At 33.6% G+C, this 17,811-nt stretch overlaps 2 protein-coding genes across 2 annotated transcripts in view; one reads left to right on the top strand and one right to left on the bottom strand.

The window, feature by feature from the left end:
• Nucleotides 1-17,811, bottom strand: part of LOC142331549 (midasin) — a 640,891-nt gene that overhangs the window by 343,732 nt on the left and 279,348 nt on the right. The gene's annotated exons all lie outside the window — the stretch shown is intronic.
• The window catches only part of LOC142331604 (uncharacterized), a 152,859-nt gene that overhangs the window by 26,828 nt on the left and 108,220 nt on the right, over nucleotides 1-17,811 (top strand). The window contains exon 2 of the mRNA XM_075377620.1: nucleotides 16,471-17,086. Within this exon, the coding sequence (XP_075233735.1) occupies nucleotides 16,471-17,086 (616 nt within the window). The remainder of the gene's footprint in view (nucleotides 1-16,470; nucleotides 17,087-17,811) is intronic.

Below are 17,811 nucleotides of genomic sequence, written 5' to 3'. Positions count from 1 at the left end.
AAAACCGCTGGTCTTACTTTAATAAAAAAATCTCATGTGGACACCGCATGACTTACTTGTACGCCTATTAAATTATATACATACGTTTTTAAAAAGACATGAAAGTTTATTTCATTAAAAACTTCTATATTTTGTCTTTCTTTTTATTTTTGTTATTATTGAATTATTATTCGTCGTAATTTTTTTATTTTTTGCAATGAGAGTTTAATAATTATTAATAAATTACGTATTGAAATTAAAAAAAAAAAAGTTAAATAAAGAGATGAAGTCTGATATGAAACTATGTGCCTTCCCCTAATAAGATCAAAATAATTCATTCGTTGAACATTTTATTTGCTTATAACTCTGGAACCGATGAAAATAAGTACCGCTTATGATATATCTTTGAAAAACTCTCGACGAGGGCTTATTACTGGAGTTAAGAAAAAGTTCAAAATCCGATGATTTTTTTTGGACTTTGGGCATTTTTGGACACTCGATTGCAATCAAAAGAGAAGGTACACAACTAGATGTTACAACAGTCCTAAATCCAAAATTTCAACAACCTACGGCTAATCGTTTTTGAGTTATGCGAGATACATGCGTACAGACGTCATGCCGAAACTAGTCAAAATGGATTCAAGGATGGTCAAAATGGATATTTTCACTGAAATCTGGAAACCGAAACTTTTCGTTATCACAATACTTGCTTTACTTCGTACAAGCAAACAAAAACCTTATATATATATATTTCCTGCGTTTTAAAAATGTTTAATTATCTTCAACAAGAACGAAAATTCCGAAAAAGTATGATAATTAAAAAAGAATTATCTAAAAGTAGTATAAAAACCGTTTTATGTTCTTAGGAATAATTTATCGGGAAATTCCTAGATTTATTCTAGTTAATTTTATAATTAAATATTCTAGGCTTAATACGTTTTGATTCTTATTTTTATCGTATAATTAATTTACATGTGCGATAAACTCCCGGCTGAAAAAAAAACCTCGATAAGCTAAGTAATTTAGCTTATCGTTATAAACGATAATACAAAAAAATAAAACTTGTTATTTTATTACTAGCTATATACAGATAATCGCTGATTATAAATTATAAATTTCCAGCTCTAACGAAACGCGATATATTTCCACGACGATAAATTAAGATAGTTGTTTACGTAATATATTACAAAAGTAAATAAAGATATTTTGCAAAGCCGTTAGGCTATTACATTATTTACGATATTAAAACAAGATTTAAAGTTAAAAAAGGAACCTGAATAAAGCACGCCGGTTATTTCGCATCAGAGAAAGACATGCAAAGACGTTTAGAGATACATCCATCGGGGAAGGGAAAAGAGGTTACACGGTAGCTGTGCTGTAAACAGTTAAAAGGTGATGGAGTGTACGACGGGGAGTAGAAGGTCGTTGAAATGTATTATGCTACAAATGATCTCCAGGGATACATCTTGTACGAAGGCTGAACTAAACCTCACTCAAGCTCTCTCTCACTCTCTCTCTCTCTGTACACAACATCGTATCACGTTTATTACGCTTTTAGTAAAACGCGAATGATCTTTCGCACACTTCTCCGATGTTGTTATCGGTCTTGTATAACACACCGACCTTCGTATAAACTTAGAAATTTCGTCGAATACCGCACGGTAACCGCAACACTAATGCGATCTTTAATAGCTTAGCGATAAAATCGGATAGTAATAAATTCTCTTTCGACTCGAATTCACCTTCACGATACATCGCTAAATTATGGAGGTAACGTAAAACAAAAAATATCAGAAACCGCCTTTAGGAAATCACACTACTACCGCTTTTAACGTGGAAAACTTATTAATTAAGCAAAGCCGATTTTGAGGACATTCGATTAATAGTTTAACACGTAACTACATCCTAAAAACGCTAAAAATAATTCTGGAAAACCCCTATTTAAACGTACGCCAAAGAAAGAACATAACCACAAAATGCCGATTTGTTATTTATCAGACATTCGAAAAGGTTTTTTTTTTTGTTTTGACAAAACTATCCCGGAAACATTCTAAAAGAGAAATAACGACTGCAGTATCATATAAAAACTAACTTCGGCGGTAAAATTGAATATTACGAAGAAACAAAAAGATCGAATCGCGCCTTGTAACAGACTCGTAATTCGTTACCGTCAAGTCGCTGACGTCGCAGCTGTGACGTTTCCCATAACTCGGATTAAAAAAAACCGTCAGTCGTCGTTCCCAAATCTTTCTTACCGCATCCGTTTACATTTTTATTTTTCTAATGTCGATAAAAATATTTTTACGTAATTTATACCGAAAGAGGAAATCGTAAAAAGTAAAACCTCTTTTCAACAGAGGGAAACAAACCTTATGAATTTCACAAAAAGTTCCGAGAGTGTTGTTTAAAATTCACATCGGTTTAATCATTACCCTTATAAATCAACAGTTTCACCGTAGGGAGAGAGTAGCTACCGATTTCACTTAAAGAGTTTTCATAACGAATATAATTTTAAAATACAATTCGTTTTTGTCGGTTGAAATTTATTAAAATCATTCCGAACACGAACGAGTAAATAAAAATTATTTCCTTAATAATTTTACTCATTTTATTTTAGGTCCCGTGAAATTTCTTTAAAAAAAAGAGAAGAAATACAAGTTGTATTTCGATTCTGATATCGACCCGGTCGGTTTTTCTTTTCTTTCATTTTATATTCTACAATAAACGCCACGATTTTGTTAGTTAATATTTACCGTTTCGGAAAACAAATTCCTGTCATAGTCACGTCGAAAGTGACTATCAGATAATTTAAGTTACGTTTTACTTCCTTGCACAAAGGTAAGGAAGTATTTTGATCGCGAAAAATTTCGGTTTTCAGATTTCAATGGAAATACCCATTTTGACTAGTTTAGGAGTGACATCTGTGCGTACGTATCTCGCATAACTCAAAACGATTAACGTAGGAAGTTAAAACTTTGGATTTATGACTGATGTCATCTAGTTGTACACCTCCCCTTTTGATTGCAATCGACTGGACCATAAGTGTCAAAAAAAGCCCCAAATCCCAAAATATTTGGATTTTGGACTTTTTCTTAACCGGAGTAATAAGCCCTCGTTACGAGCTTTTCAACGATTTATCATAAGCGGTACTTATTTTCATCGGGTCCAAAGTTATAGCCGAATAAAATTATAATTAATGAAATATTTTGATATTACAAGAGGAAGGCAAATCAGTTCGAATTACAATTCATCTTCTTTTACTTTTTTTTAATTTATTAATAATTATTAACCTCCGATTGTAAAAAATATTTTACGATAAAAAAAATATCAGAAGTTATTTATGAAAAAAACTCATGTACTTTACATTAAAAAAAAAACGTGTACATGTAATTTAATAAGCGTGCAAGAAGTCATGTGATGTCCACATCAGAGTTTTTCTTCTCTTTTTACCTCTACACGTGCAATTTTAAACACTTCTTTCTGTTTACGATATAATTAATGTTAAAGAGTAGAATTACTGTAGCGTAATAAATAATATTCTGGAGTCGTTCTGAATGTTCGAAGTATTTCCGCGAGAAATTCCATTGAAAAATTATATGTACATAAGGTAAATCTAATAAGTATTCGAACTCTATCGACTTTAACATTTTATTTGCAAATACGTATACAAATTTAACATACAACATTAAGTTTTTCAATATTCCATAGGAGCTTTAATTTAAGCGCTGCGATAGAATAACTTATTTACGTTGTTTCTACGCACTCTTTTCTGATTTTCAAATTAAGACGTTGTTATTTAGGAACAGTCTTTTTTCACGTGGACAGCGTTCACCATACCGCAACATTTTAAAAGAATAAAACTAAAATTCTAGATAAAAATAATAACATTTTATTTCAAATGTGAAATTAAGAAAAGAAGTTTAAAAAAAATTTGAAAAAATCATTCTTTTTCTAAATCGGTTTAGTTGTCCACATCTTGAATTCAACAATTAATAAAGAATGTAAATTTAAAAAACAACATTAAGAAGTAACGATTCAGTATTATTTTTTAAATGAAGTTTTTAAACCGTATTTTATCAAATTATTTTTTTAAATAATTTTATAGGATTTAAGTTCGCAGACGTAATCGCAAAATTTTTACGATAATCCATTTCTATAGAAACAGTAGAACATACATGTGTCCTCCCAGACCCTTTCTCCTTCAGTTTTCAGAATCTCTTCGCCAGTCAGTATCGAATGCCTTCTTGATATCAAAGAATATAGCTGCAAGGCGACAACGGCATAGAGAGGAGTCTCGAATATCCGTTTCAAGGGCTACCAGGTGGTAAACGGATGATCTACCCGCCAAACGAGCTATGTCTAGAGGCTATGAAGATAGCCTCCGGTAAAGCCCCTACGGGCTAGTTACGGAGGGAGTGGCGTGACGGTCAGGCCCGTCACATGGTGGGTGAACCCATCGGGTTGGTCTAGTGGTTAACGCGTCTTCCTAAATCAGCTGATTTGGAAAGTCGAGAGTTACAGCGTTCAAGTCCTAGTAAAGCCAGTTATTTTTACGCGGATTTGAGTACTAGATCGTGGATACCGGTGTTCTTTGGCGGTCGGGTTTCAATTAACCAGACATCTCAGGAATTGTCGAACTGAGAATGTACAAGACTACACTTCATTTACACTCACGCATATCATCCTCATTCATCCTCTGAAATTAAATAAACGGTAGTTACCGGAGGCTAAACAGGAAAAAAGAGACATGGTGGGTGAAAGTTTCCCCAAAAACGTTCGCTAGCTCGGCAGAAGTAATAAAAACGCCACGGTGATGGACTTATATGACCGATCGGCTAGACGTTGGATCGCAAATTGAACGTAAAGGTCGGAGTCCTGCGGGTTATCGTTTCAACATATCTCGTCCAAGAGCATCGTTTCGAATTAACGAACACTCACGGACAAGTAGCTCTGGCGCTTCGATAGTCGATTACGCGTTCTGCTGTCGGCTGTCAGGTAAAACGGCGTAGAGCATGACGACGGTTTTTTTTTCAACGCATTCAGACTGCCCTTGTTCCACCGTCACGGGTCGGAGGGTCTCTTAGAATTCCCAGATGTTTGTGGGGTGCAGTCGTTCGCAGCATCCGATATCGTATCCGTAGTGCTGGCCAAATCCTCAAGAGCATCATCGCTAACTACAAATTACCGACTTAGTGCTCGTGAACCGATTCCGGTTAGCTTTCTCGCGGAAGCGGAATCGTTTGAGGGTATAGATACCCTCGAACGATACTTGTCGGTCGCCAAACGATGACGAGAGGAATTCGAGAATGCAAAAATCGAAGGATAGCCTCAGTCTATCGATCGTATGAAGCCCCTCCCTTATTATTTTGAAGAACTACAAGTCGGATGTTATTATACTGCAGACGGGTTGCGTCACCATTTAAACTATTATTTTCAATAGAGCTCTTATTCTCGACAGACAACGCTGAACGAGGTCTTTCTACGCGTCAGGGTTTGGTGCTGTTTTTCAAACGGACCTACAACCACCATAGTATTATTTCAAGTCTGGTAATTTTGGTCCCAAAATACCGAGGAAATATAGGAACGCTCCTGCAGAATCCACGCGTACAGAGGCTAGAGCTAAATACAACCGGGTTCGCCCAGCTACCCGGAGGACATCGTTCGAGACCCGCTATGTACAGTCATTCCCCGTCGGTACGATAGATTCCACCTTGGATTACGGTTGCGGTTCGTAACACATCACAACGGCCGCGATAGGAGAGGAATAAGAAGGGATATACGGATAGGAAGGAAGATAGAGAAGGAAAGAAAGGAAAGAGGGGTAAGGTCAACGGACAGTTAGCGTTTAGTTGCCTTTTAGGACCGGCAATAGACACCGTGGGCCTAAATTCTTCCCGCCACTCGTTTGAGCGGACCCTCAAACCCACATGGAGGACAATTGTATCGTAATTAAGCCGTAGCTAAAATTTTAATTAGGATTAAGATTAGTATTCGTCATGGCATAATCATTAAAATTAGTCGAGACTATCTCGAGTAATGCCTTCCAATCGACGACTAGACATACAAATATATATAAAACATAAAAATCTAGTGTTTAAAGGAAAAGGAAAAAAACAGCGGAAAACATTTGTTTTGCTATGAAGAATAAACAATCGGGTAATTTAAAACGAAATTTACGTAATAAAAGAGATAATAAAAACAGAAATAAAGAGAACGAGAATAAAATAAATGAAATAACAACATGTAATTTTAAATTTTTAAATTAACACGATAACAAATGTTCTTAAAATGTCAAGTACTACGACCAAATAGCGACCGCAGAAATTGAAGAAGCTACGATCAAATAAAGAGGCAGACGGTGGCATGTGTGCAAAAGGAGTAGATCTTATTACTTTGTAGAAACACAGCATAGGAATCGGAAAAAGAAAGAAAGAACAAAGCCGAAAAAAGAAAAGAAAATACTAATGTATAAAGGAACAAGTTCTTTTCTTATGTTTTGTCTTCTTTCTTTTAGCATCAAATATCTTATGATACGGTAGAGTTGAATAAGAAAATAGAAACGATCAAATTTTTAAAGTCTGCATTTAATAAGATTTCCTTCCTTTCTTTACTTTTTCAATTCATTCTGGCTTTCAAATAAAGATTTTTTTCATTAACTTTCATCTCCTATTACACAAGTATACGTGTAGAAAAACACCAAAAGAACTAATATTCCGACTCGTCGTACGTAATAAAGAAACATTTTTACGCCTCTTTTGTACTACTAATCCTCAAGGTATTATACTTACACCAAGATGATTTTCATTTAATAACAGTGTTTTTTAAATCATCAAGCGTCTATTTTCATTATAGAAAAAAATAATGAATTTTATAAATAATAAATACAGATCTCCAATTTATTTTTTAATAACCGATCTTTTTTTTTTCAGTAGAACAATAGAAGTTCTAGCGACAAAAAAAATTTACAGTAATAAAAAAAAAAGTCGCCTAAGCATATTATCAAAATGTATTGGCGTAAAAAAGAAAAACAAATACCAGGTGAGCAACTTAAAACCGAATACCTACCTACAGTACAGTCGTGACGTAACGTTTTACGAATGAAATTAAAAAATCTGATGTGGACACAACATGACTTCCTTGTACAATTATTAAATTACATATACGCATTTTTAAAAACTGAAAAGTACCTAAAATTTTATTTCATTAATTACTTAATGAATTTTAATTTATCGTAAAAATGTTTTACGATCAGAGGTAAATAATTATCAATAAATCACACGTGCTTTATTTATACAATTAACATTATTACAATCGGTATACGATTGTAATATGTAATTATGCGACAATATTTAATATTGTCCGATAATATCAGAGGAGTAATGAACTAAAAGATAAGAATTTTTTGCAATTTATTAAGGATCGGGCATGTATGCCTCAGTGTATATGTTGTTCCTGTGAGGGTCTATTTTTCAATCGCTCCGTAGGTAACTTTAATGCGGATAAAATTAAACAGGAATTAAACTAGAAAATCCAAAAATAATACGATTCTAAATTATAATTTTCAATTAATATTAAATAATCAGATGTTTCACCAAATCTATTACGTATAATCGTACACATATGCAATAATTAATGCCTATTAAATTGCATAAACATATTTTTAAAATTACATAAAATTTTATTTCACTAATAACTTGTGATTTATTTTCTTCATATTTTACTTTTTTTATTGTTATTACTGAATTATTATTTATTTGTAAAGATTTTTTTACAATCACGGGTTAATAATTATTAATAAATCAATATATTTAATTTGAAAAAAAAAAGTTAAAAAAAATAAATTACAGAAAAAGCTAAAAAAAAAAGGGATGAAGTTTGATTCGAACCGATGTACCTTCCCATTATAAATCCAAATATTTCATTAATTAAAATTTCATTTGGCTATATCTCTGGAACCGATGAAAATAAGTACTACTTATGACATATCGTTGAAAACCTTTGCGATGAGGGCTTATTACTGCAGTAAAAAACGGCCAATATCCAAATTTGTTTGGATTTTAAATAATTTCAACTAGACGATTATTTTCGGTTACGAGGAGGAGGCAAACGCCCTCTGATGATTTTTATTATAGATTTCTTTTAACAAATTTAACCGTTATATTTTATGCAGGGTTTTCTGTTCTTTGATTTTGGATTATTTTTTGTCTTACAACGTAATACGTATTATCGGAACATATAACATTTCATAGTTTAAGATTTTATTGACGCTCGTTATTCTGATGAATGCGCGACAGGGAGGTACGACTGAATTCGTTAAGAAAAAATTACGCATTTAATAAAAAATGAAATCGTTACATTCAAACGAAATAAATAAATAAAATTAATAATAATCGCTTACCTTATAGCCTCATTTTTTTTTTTAGTAAATCGAGGTAGCAAGCGCGTAATCAATCCTTACCTGAAAAAATAAATTAAAAAATAAGTATTTTTTATTAGATAATCGATTACGTAAGTTATTTTTTACAATTACTGTATAGAAATTTAAAACCCAACTTACAAGAACGTTATGATTTCTCTTTATTTAATCTTTAAAAAAACCGTTTTACCTTTCGCTAAAAACGCCGTTTAAATTCAGCTTAAATGTGAATTCGGGTGTCCCTGATTTTGAGTCGACCGTCACGAAACCCACTTCGAACACGTTTTACCGTAATTCAGCTTATCGCGGATAACGGAACGGAGTGCCGATACGAGGGGTACAAATTTCAGACATTTCCTTAATTTTTATGCGTTTTTCCTCGCGAATATTATTATTATTAATATGATTTTCCAAAGCGTCAATAGAATCTTCCGCTACGATGAAAATAGGTGACGCTTACTTCTTTTGCCAGATTTAAATTATTAAACACTTTGCACGGTTAAACACTTTTTACCGTAATTTTTCGTATTCGCGAGAACAATTTCGGCCGATTTTATACCTTCAAAAAATAAAAGTCTATCTCGCAAACGCTGTTTTTGCACGGTAAACGTTTCAATCGGAGCAAGTATTTTGAAATAAACAAAAAAGATTATAATAATGGAAAACTGTTTTCGAACGGCTGATATTTTGACGTCAGGAATGCCGACTTGAACGTCACACGGTTTCTATTTATTCTATAAAAGTTTTTCCGTCGTTACTATTCGTCGCTTTAATCACTTTTTTTTTCTTTATTTTGGGGGGGGAGGGTGAAAAACGCTTTGCGTTATCATTGCCCGGAGAAAACATAATACAATATTACAAAAAAAATTAATAATTATTAAATAGTTGAATACACGTGCACGGCCTTAAGAAATAACAAGATATTCGACTAAATCCTCAGACTGTTTCTTAAAATATCTCGAATGTTAGCTCTTATTCGAAGCGATGCGGCATAACACACGCAATCAATCCACAAGGATGTGGTTTATCGTTAGTTAGCGGTCGCAGCGAACACAAGCATCTGTCTGATTCGGTAATCTTTAATAACCGGACGACCATAGTACTACCTGTGATTCATCTCTTTGGAGAATAAACAAAACAAATATTACTAAAAAAAATGACAGGACGTGCATCGAAGGAGTTTAATTCAGTAATTTATAAAATAGTAGATATAAGAATATGTTCAGAGATATAAAGGAAGATCTGTAAATCGATCGGAATCGTAATATCAGAAGAGTAAGCATAAGAACAACAGCTCGGCTCCGGACGCGTAGGTTAAAAACGCATCCTATTATATACGGAAGGGTCTGTCTACCTTCGGTTTGGCGGCACTGATACACGTCCGATCTCTTTGCAGCCGAACTTTCTATTGCATTTTCTTTTTTTAATGCGTAACGCCGCTTCCGATAGAGAAACGAACCGTTTTGAAAAGCTTTACACGATCGGGTATATTTTAGAGGTAAACGATATTTATAAATTCACGCTTTTAGAATCTGAACCTTCATACTTTTCATTTATATTTATTAATACTAATCCTTTCGGTAGTACGATTCTATTACTACTACATACGTTAATAAAGTAAATAACTTATAACCTAGCGAATGGATTTTGCGTATAGATTCATTTATCGGGTCTATATATCGTCTTCTTTACGTTTATATACTTCGTAAAGGCGATCGATATTTTCATAATTCCTAACGTTTTAACGACCATAAATACTGATTTTTGAAAATATTATCGGAGGGTAAAAGAAAATAAACAAAATTCATCCGCTGATCCGTCGGTTATCCTTGGAGACTGTTTAGTACGTTCGTCTTTTTCACTTATGTTTTATATATAAATTTTATATTAATAAATGAAGCTCGCTCGTATTTAATGTAATTTTAAGTTATTTTCTTAAGCCAAATTTCTCGTTAAATCGTTAAAATTCTTTAACGTAAAAATAGTTTAAGGAACAACCCCATCAATCAATCCGATACGTTTTCATAAAACGTAAAAAAAAAAAAAAAATATTCTTTAATCGACAGGATTATAATACTGGATAATATTACAGGATGCGATCAAAAAAAAATTACATACAATGAAAAATAAAACAAGCGTGAGAGGGGAACAGAAAAGGATGGACAAAAAAATGGATTTTAAATATACTATACACTTAAATCCAGGTTCAACGTACAAAATATTCAATTTCATTGAAACTAATAGTGAATGCATTAACGCGTTACACGTTGCACATAAATCTACATATCTGTAAAAAAAAATAATAATAATTGCTAAAGCCATTAAAAAAGGCACGCGCGCGCTACTACTACAACTACGAACACACACACACACACACACACACACACACACACACACACACACACACACACACACACACACACACACACACACACACACACACACAGAGAGAGAGAGAGAGAGAGAGAGAGAGAGAGAGAGAGAGAGAGAGAGAGAGAGAGAGGTTGAGAGAAAGATCAATACCACTTAATACAACACGAAACAAAAAAAGAAGCATAATAATAATAATAATAAAATTAACATGTAAAATGTACAGTAAATAAAACGTTTCATAAATTTGAAATGAAGCAAATATGAATAAATCATAGCATTTTAATTATCAGAACCGATTAAAAAACAAGATATTATGTCATTTATCTTCATACGTCAAACATGCACGTAATCAGCAGCAACAACATAGGAGCGAAACAACATATTTTCATAACAGAATAATATATTATTTTTTGAATATCGATTTAAAAAAACAATCGTCATAAAATCTAATTAAAAAAATAAAAACTTTCTTTAGTACGTATAAAGAAATAAACCTGGAGACAACAATTTTTAAACAGATAAATATAAAGAAAAAACAACGTTTATAAATATAACAATCGACTTTATGATTTTTTTAAAAACTGATTTTTCAGGGTAAATTATCACGGAGTAAATTTTCCCTGAAATCGTTTTCATAGTAGACATTCAATAAATATAATTAATAAAACACTTTTCAACAAATAAACAAAGAAAACCGGTTTAAATTGAAAAAAAAAAACTTTTTCTTTTGCATCTGTTACCTACCGATTATGTTTTATATAGTCACAGGTTTTATTTTTCTGGTTCGGTTCATCCTAACGGTTTATCTGATACCTGCGGATTTCGTTAAAATATGTTTAACTCTTTTATCGTGATAGTCGGATAAACAAAATACGAATTCTCAAAGCTAATTATTTTCTTCAGTTTCGTATAAGAGATAAAGATTATGAAATTAAACGACGACGAGTGCCGCACAGAAAATCTCTATTACATACGAAAACACAATAATCGTGCCGTATCGTGAAATAAGGACGCAAAGCGTTAAAATGTTTTACTAGAAAAATATACTTTCAGAAAAATTAAGAAATAAAAAAGCTTATTTAGCTTTAAAAGGAAAGTTAGGCGCAATTTATTTTTGTTCTTATAATTAAAACCTCATTTTACCCGGTGTAACTTCTTATTTTACGCTCGACAATCCTTTTCTTAAGTGTTATATTCTTCGACCTGTAGTTTTAAAAATATCTGAATCATTTTGATCGCTACCGGTCGGTAGAAAAGCCTTCTCTAATGATAATGAATACTCTCTCGCGCGAATGCGAATAGGTGCGATATAGAAAAGAAGAAATTTTAATAGATTAGTACAAAGTTACAATAAATGAATTGATCGATTACAACGGACGTTCGGTTGCGCGGAGTTAAAACTAATTAAACGGTTTGCCGGCCTCCAAGGCGCGAGTGGTAGCGTCTGGCCTTTCATCTGGAGGTCCCGGGTTCGAATCCCGGTCAGGCATGCCATTTTCACACGCTTCTTTCATTCATCTCATCCTCTGAAGCAATACCTAACGGTGGTCCCGGAGGTAAAAAAAAAAAAAAAAAAAAAAAAAATAGTGTTTATGAACGAAATAGATTATCTACTTTAAATACAATTTTTAAATATATTTATTTACCAATTATTACTTCAAAATTATTTCTGATTTATAAAATTAACTCGATTTATAAAACCGAAATTATCGGATAGCGCACGCAGAAAACGTTCTAGAAAAGAATTTGTCGTACGACGACGCCACACGGGGAAAACGGTCGGAGCGGTTAATTTACAAAAGCGAGCGGAAGTAAGAAAAGATAATAGACGAAAAAAAGAAACTACCGGTACTGCTCGGCCGTGCGAATAGGATTAACGAGACGAAAACATTATTTTTTTGGAGGGGTTATGGATGAAGGCATTACCATCCCTCGGAATAAATTTTTTTGAAGAAAAGCTAAAAAAAAAACTAGAACTACTTAAAAACTAAAAAATTAAACAAAAACTTACAACTATCACAACCGTAAAACTAAAATTAAAAATAAGGGTAAAACTAAAACCGTAAAATATAACAATAATAATTATTTAATAAAGCCCAATAAGGGTGTAAAGGGCCCCAACTCGGATAACGGGAAGACTAAAAAAAATTAACGTAAACTAAACCTAGGTTAAAAACTAAGATATTAAAAAGCTAAACTTACAATTACTAACACAGATAAAATATCACTACAAAAAGTAAATATTACTATTATCGCAGATAAAAAAATTAAAAATAAATAAAAACTGTAATGTAAATAAAACTAAAATAAATTTAACGAACTCCGAGAGGAGTGCAAAAAGCTCCTCGTATAACGGAAGAAAATAAAAATTTTAAATGTATGTAAATTACTCCGGTCCAAAACTTCTTTATCGTTGGCCAGGATTTGACGAATGTTCCTGGGCGATTTAAATTTATGACGCAAGGCCGCATAAAATATGCACTCCACAAAGAAGTGGCGCACGGTCAAGCGGCAGTTGCATCGTACGCATATTGGTGCATTTAATTTTGACATTAGGTAACCGTGTGTAACTCTGGTATGGCCTAACCGCGATCGACAAAGGACTGCTTCCTCTCGACGGGTTTTCTGAAAGACTAGTCGCATGGCAACACAGTGTTTTTAATATATCGGAGTTTATCATCCACTGCGGCAGTCCAGTCACCTTGCCGCTTTGTTCGAAGAGCGTGTTTTTATACGATCGATAAAATCGCGTGTAGTAACAGGTCGGTGAAAGAAGGTCGACTACATGCGTCTTTAGCAGCGGAATCTGCGGGTTCATTACCCGAAATTCCTACGCGGATAGGGATCCACAGAAACTCGCTAGTATGTTACGACGGTTCAACTCGGCGATCGGGTAAAAATCTTCTAAAGCTTGGAGTGCACTACACGAGTCGCTACAAGTAAGGATATGACGGTATTAATCTAAGCCTTATGACGGTATTAACAAAGCCTTATTGAATGCGTACAGTTTTGCAGTAAATACACTTGTAATATTGGGTACTAGGAAGACCAAAAATATAGATTCTGCTATTACGAATAAACGCACATCCAACGGTATCCTCTGTTTCGACCCGACTCTGTATACTACTGCGTCTGGGTTTGTTTTGGAGAGAATACGGTGAAAACGTTACTGAAAGACAATAGGCGGTGTTAATTGTTTCTTGTATACGGCAAGATCAAAAATAAACGTAAAAGACGAAAACAGATCGCCGACTTAAATTTCACATCCGGGCGCCGGGTGGAAAACAACGCAGATGTCAGCGGTACGGACGGAACGAGGAAATTCGGGTAGAGATGTAGACAAAAGATCTAAAAATGGGTATCACGACAGTGAATTTGAAGACGAAGAAGACGCGCGTCATCTGCGTTACTCCGTTGAACGAGCCATTCTTGTTCGTTTACGCGCTAACACTTTCACGCACGCACGCGTACGATCGTTTAGGTCTACTGACTTCGACATCGATCGCAATTATTTAATTGTCGCTAAAAAGAAAATTCAAAAGGTTTTTTTTCAACGAATAAAATACATACATATTTAAGACGCAAAATAAAATATCGGTTTCAGTTAAAACGATATTAACCTTGATATGATCTACGTTCGAGGAAGTCTTTAAAAACAGGTACCCAAAAATAATTCTATTTCACATTTAAAAGCAAATAACATTTTACCGGAAACGCTTTCATAAAAAAACATTTCACGTAATATCACTAAATGTAACTTGTACTTCCTTCCTTTATACAGCGCATAAAAATAACTCGTCCGTTTCTCCTAACGATATCATTATCTACTCCGCTTATAGTACGTGGTCATATTATAATGAAACTGTATTAAACAATGTCGTGCGATATATTACTCGAGTACTTGGCTTTAAAAACTCTATTAACTCGGCTAAAAGATGTTATTCAGGAATATAAATTATATTATCCAATAATTCTTAGGTTGTAAAGCGGCACGCGATCGGGGTAATAGATGCCGTAACATTAAATTAAAAAATTAAATTAAGCTTGAAAAACTTAAAAGAATTTCATTTTGCCCCCCTTAATATTTTATGTAAATAAAAAACATAATGAAAATATAAAGCGATCAAGAATCGGAATGAAAACACTAATACTCGAATTAATTACGAGTGAAAATTAACATTTTAAAGTAGAATTAACGTTTAATCCCAGTCGTTCTATACGTTTCATTTTTTTTTTTTTTACCGAAAAAGATAAGATCGATAAATTGCAAATGAAAACCCGGATCTTTTCTCCCAACCGTACCGAACATTACATACGGTCGACTCAAGCCACGAATAATTAATTACTAAGCGTTAGATGACAGTCGGGTTAGAAACACATCGACTTTCCAAACGGTTTTTCATAAATAAATGAAGAACCTTCGGCGTCGATCGTATTTCAAAGAATCTAAACAAGATTTTTCGTTTCCCAACTACCAGAAATAAATCTATACAGGATTATAGAAAAGTAAGAACAAAATAAAATCAATTTTACCGACGCAAGCCGAACGCATTTTATCATCGTAACCGAACGAATAAGTGTTACTCGTTCGACGAAAGAATCCAAAGGCCTTGTACTTTGAAAACCCAGTCGAAAAGAACCGAAACAGCTTACCGATACTGTATTGTCAAAATAACAAGTTGCTAATTGCAACTCTGAAATTAACGTGAACGTATCATTGAATAGGTAATTAAGAGAGACTGACGTCACTCGCTCTAACGCGTATTCATAACGACATGCAAACTGACATAGATCGCGTTATCGATCGGTATGCTAAGATGCGTAATCATAGAGATGAATTTATTTTGTAAATAAATTATCGTACGAAATAAAATGTGTAAAATTTCGGATTATAATGGATTAATTGAAATAAAAATCAACCTAATTTAAATCTTCATCTTATATTATTTTATAATGTTGATCGTTCGATTAAAGTTGTTAGGACTAAACAACCCGAGATTAAAGTTAAATTAGCTTCTGGAGTCCCCGTTAAGGTCACTTCGAACAACTTACAGCTTAATTTTTAGAAATCTAAATAAAATTGAAGAAACTTAAGCGCTTTTTTGGTTTTACCGAAACGTCATTTTTTGCCTCTTTTACAGCAATTCTAAAGATCCGTTTAACGATTAAAAAACGTGTTTAAAAATAGTTCAAAATATAGTATGTATCCGATAAAAGAGCATGAAATATTATATACCCGATCCGATTATTACGGAGTAGGGAAATGTGACCGCTTATTCCGATGCCCCCCCCCCCTCAAATTCAGTTGCTGGATCCTCCCGTGCTAACATCCGGGATAAATTATTTTGATTTTTTGAAAAGATGAACTACCGAATGGATATCCGTTAAGGTAAAGTCTGCGGGATATACATGCGGGTTGAATTTGTTCGTTTTGAGAATACATCGTCCCTTCATCACCGTCCACATTCGTGATCGTGTGCGTTTTACGATATGTAAACAAAATCGGCGCAAAGAATTCTGGATATTTTGAGTTCTTAACTTTCATCTACACAAAAGGGGATTAATCCGGATCGAAGCGGTTACAAGCTAATTTGATGTTCCTAATACAAATATATATATGTAGTATTTGAATGTTAATAATAATAAAAAATCCGAATCGATCGTACGACTAATATTTTTTTCTTTTTTCATTTATGTTACAGATGGTCACAAGGTCTATTATTTCATCAAGCGATGGTAGACTGCGCAAGAGCGGCGATATTAATTCCGTTAGGCGTTAGTATATTACGTTGTGAACCGGTTAAAAAATGTTCGCTGGTCGAGACGGCATTTTTACTATTAGTTACAGTATCGACGGTAAATATGTTAACGACAGTATTAAACGATTCGCCGGTGTTTCCCGAAGACGACGAAGAGGAAGACGATTTATCGGCGCCGTTATTAATGGATTCCCCGCAATGCGTATTATTCGGTACCTTTATGATCTGGTTCGCCAGCATAACGATAAACCTAGGACCGACGTTTCTGTCGGGCGCGCTGGCGGCCAATTCAGAAAGCAGTCACAACGCGCCCAGTTGTCCGTTAGTTCACGGACCGTTTCGACATTACGTGTTGAACGTACTGTGGATATTTATAAACATAATATGCGTACTGTTAACTTTATTTCATTTACATAAACTGCATCGCGATCTGACGAAAGCTAACGTCGAAGCGGTCAGAGTGGCCGGTCTAGTTACGACATTAGTCAGCGTAACCGGCGGACCGGGGGCGGTGCCTGGAAGCGCTTCCGCCCCCGGTAATAACGGAACAATACCGAGGGTAAGTACACATGTATATAAATATACTAATACGTATCGTAATTTATTTATATAATTTCATTATAAGAAGTTTCAATGTTAAGTTTTAAATACGCCCGGCATTTTTATTCGCTTTATTCAAGATAGGTTTAATTCCTTTCCTCATTCTTTGTAGATTATACACGTAATTACCTTAATCGGGCGTTAACGATGTAAAAATAAATCGAAATAAAATTCGATACTCCGCATTAACGCGACGATTGTAAACATATATAAATTGAAAATTGTAAACTATCGAATATACCGTATTCCAAATTTACTTCGTAAACAAATTTTTCTGCATTTTGGCAGCTAAGTTTATTCTGTTTAGCGGGGAGTATCGATAAAGAATTGGAGGAATCGTTATTTGAAGTTATCAAGGTATCGATAAGTTACTACAATATTTGAAAAAAAATATGAAAATTTAAATAAAGGTTCGAAATATTACAGCGCAATAATAATTATAAGAAGTAAAGGCTGACACTAAAATAGCCAAAAAAAGTTATAAAAATACGACAGAAAAAATGAAATAGTAAAATATTAGTGGCATCATTTTATTTTAAAATACCGATACCGTATAAGGTACTACTTTACCGTTTGTGACAAAAGTTTAAGTATCGCATAATATTTTCCATTTTTCCTTTTTTATTTTAGTTTATGTAAATATTGATAAATTTATTAAAAAATAGGTAAAAAAAAATAAAAATC

The sequence above is a fragment of the Lycorma delicatula genome, chromosome 10 (assembly GCF_047948215.1).
Source record: "Lycorma delicatula isolate Av1 chromosome 10, ASM4794821v1, whole genome shotgun sequence".
NCBI classification, from domain to species: Eukaryota; Metazoa; Arthropoda; class Insecta; order Hemiptera; family Fulgoridae; genus Lycorma; species Lycorma delicatula.
The sequence above is the reverse complement of the archived record's forward strand: the minus strand, read 5'-3'. Positions and strand labels throughout refer to the sequence as shown.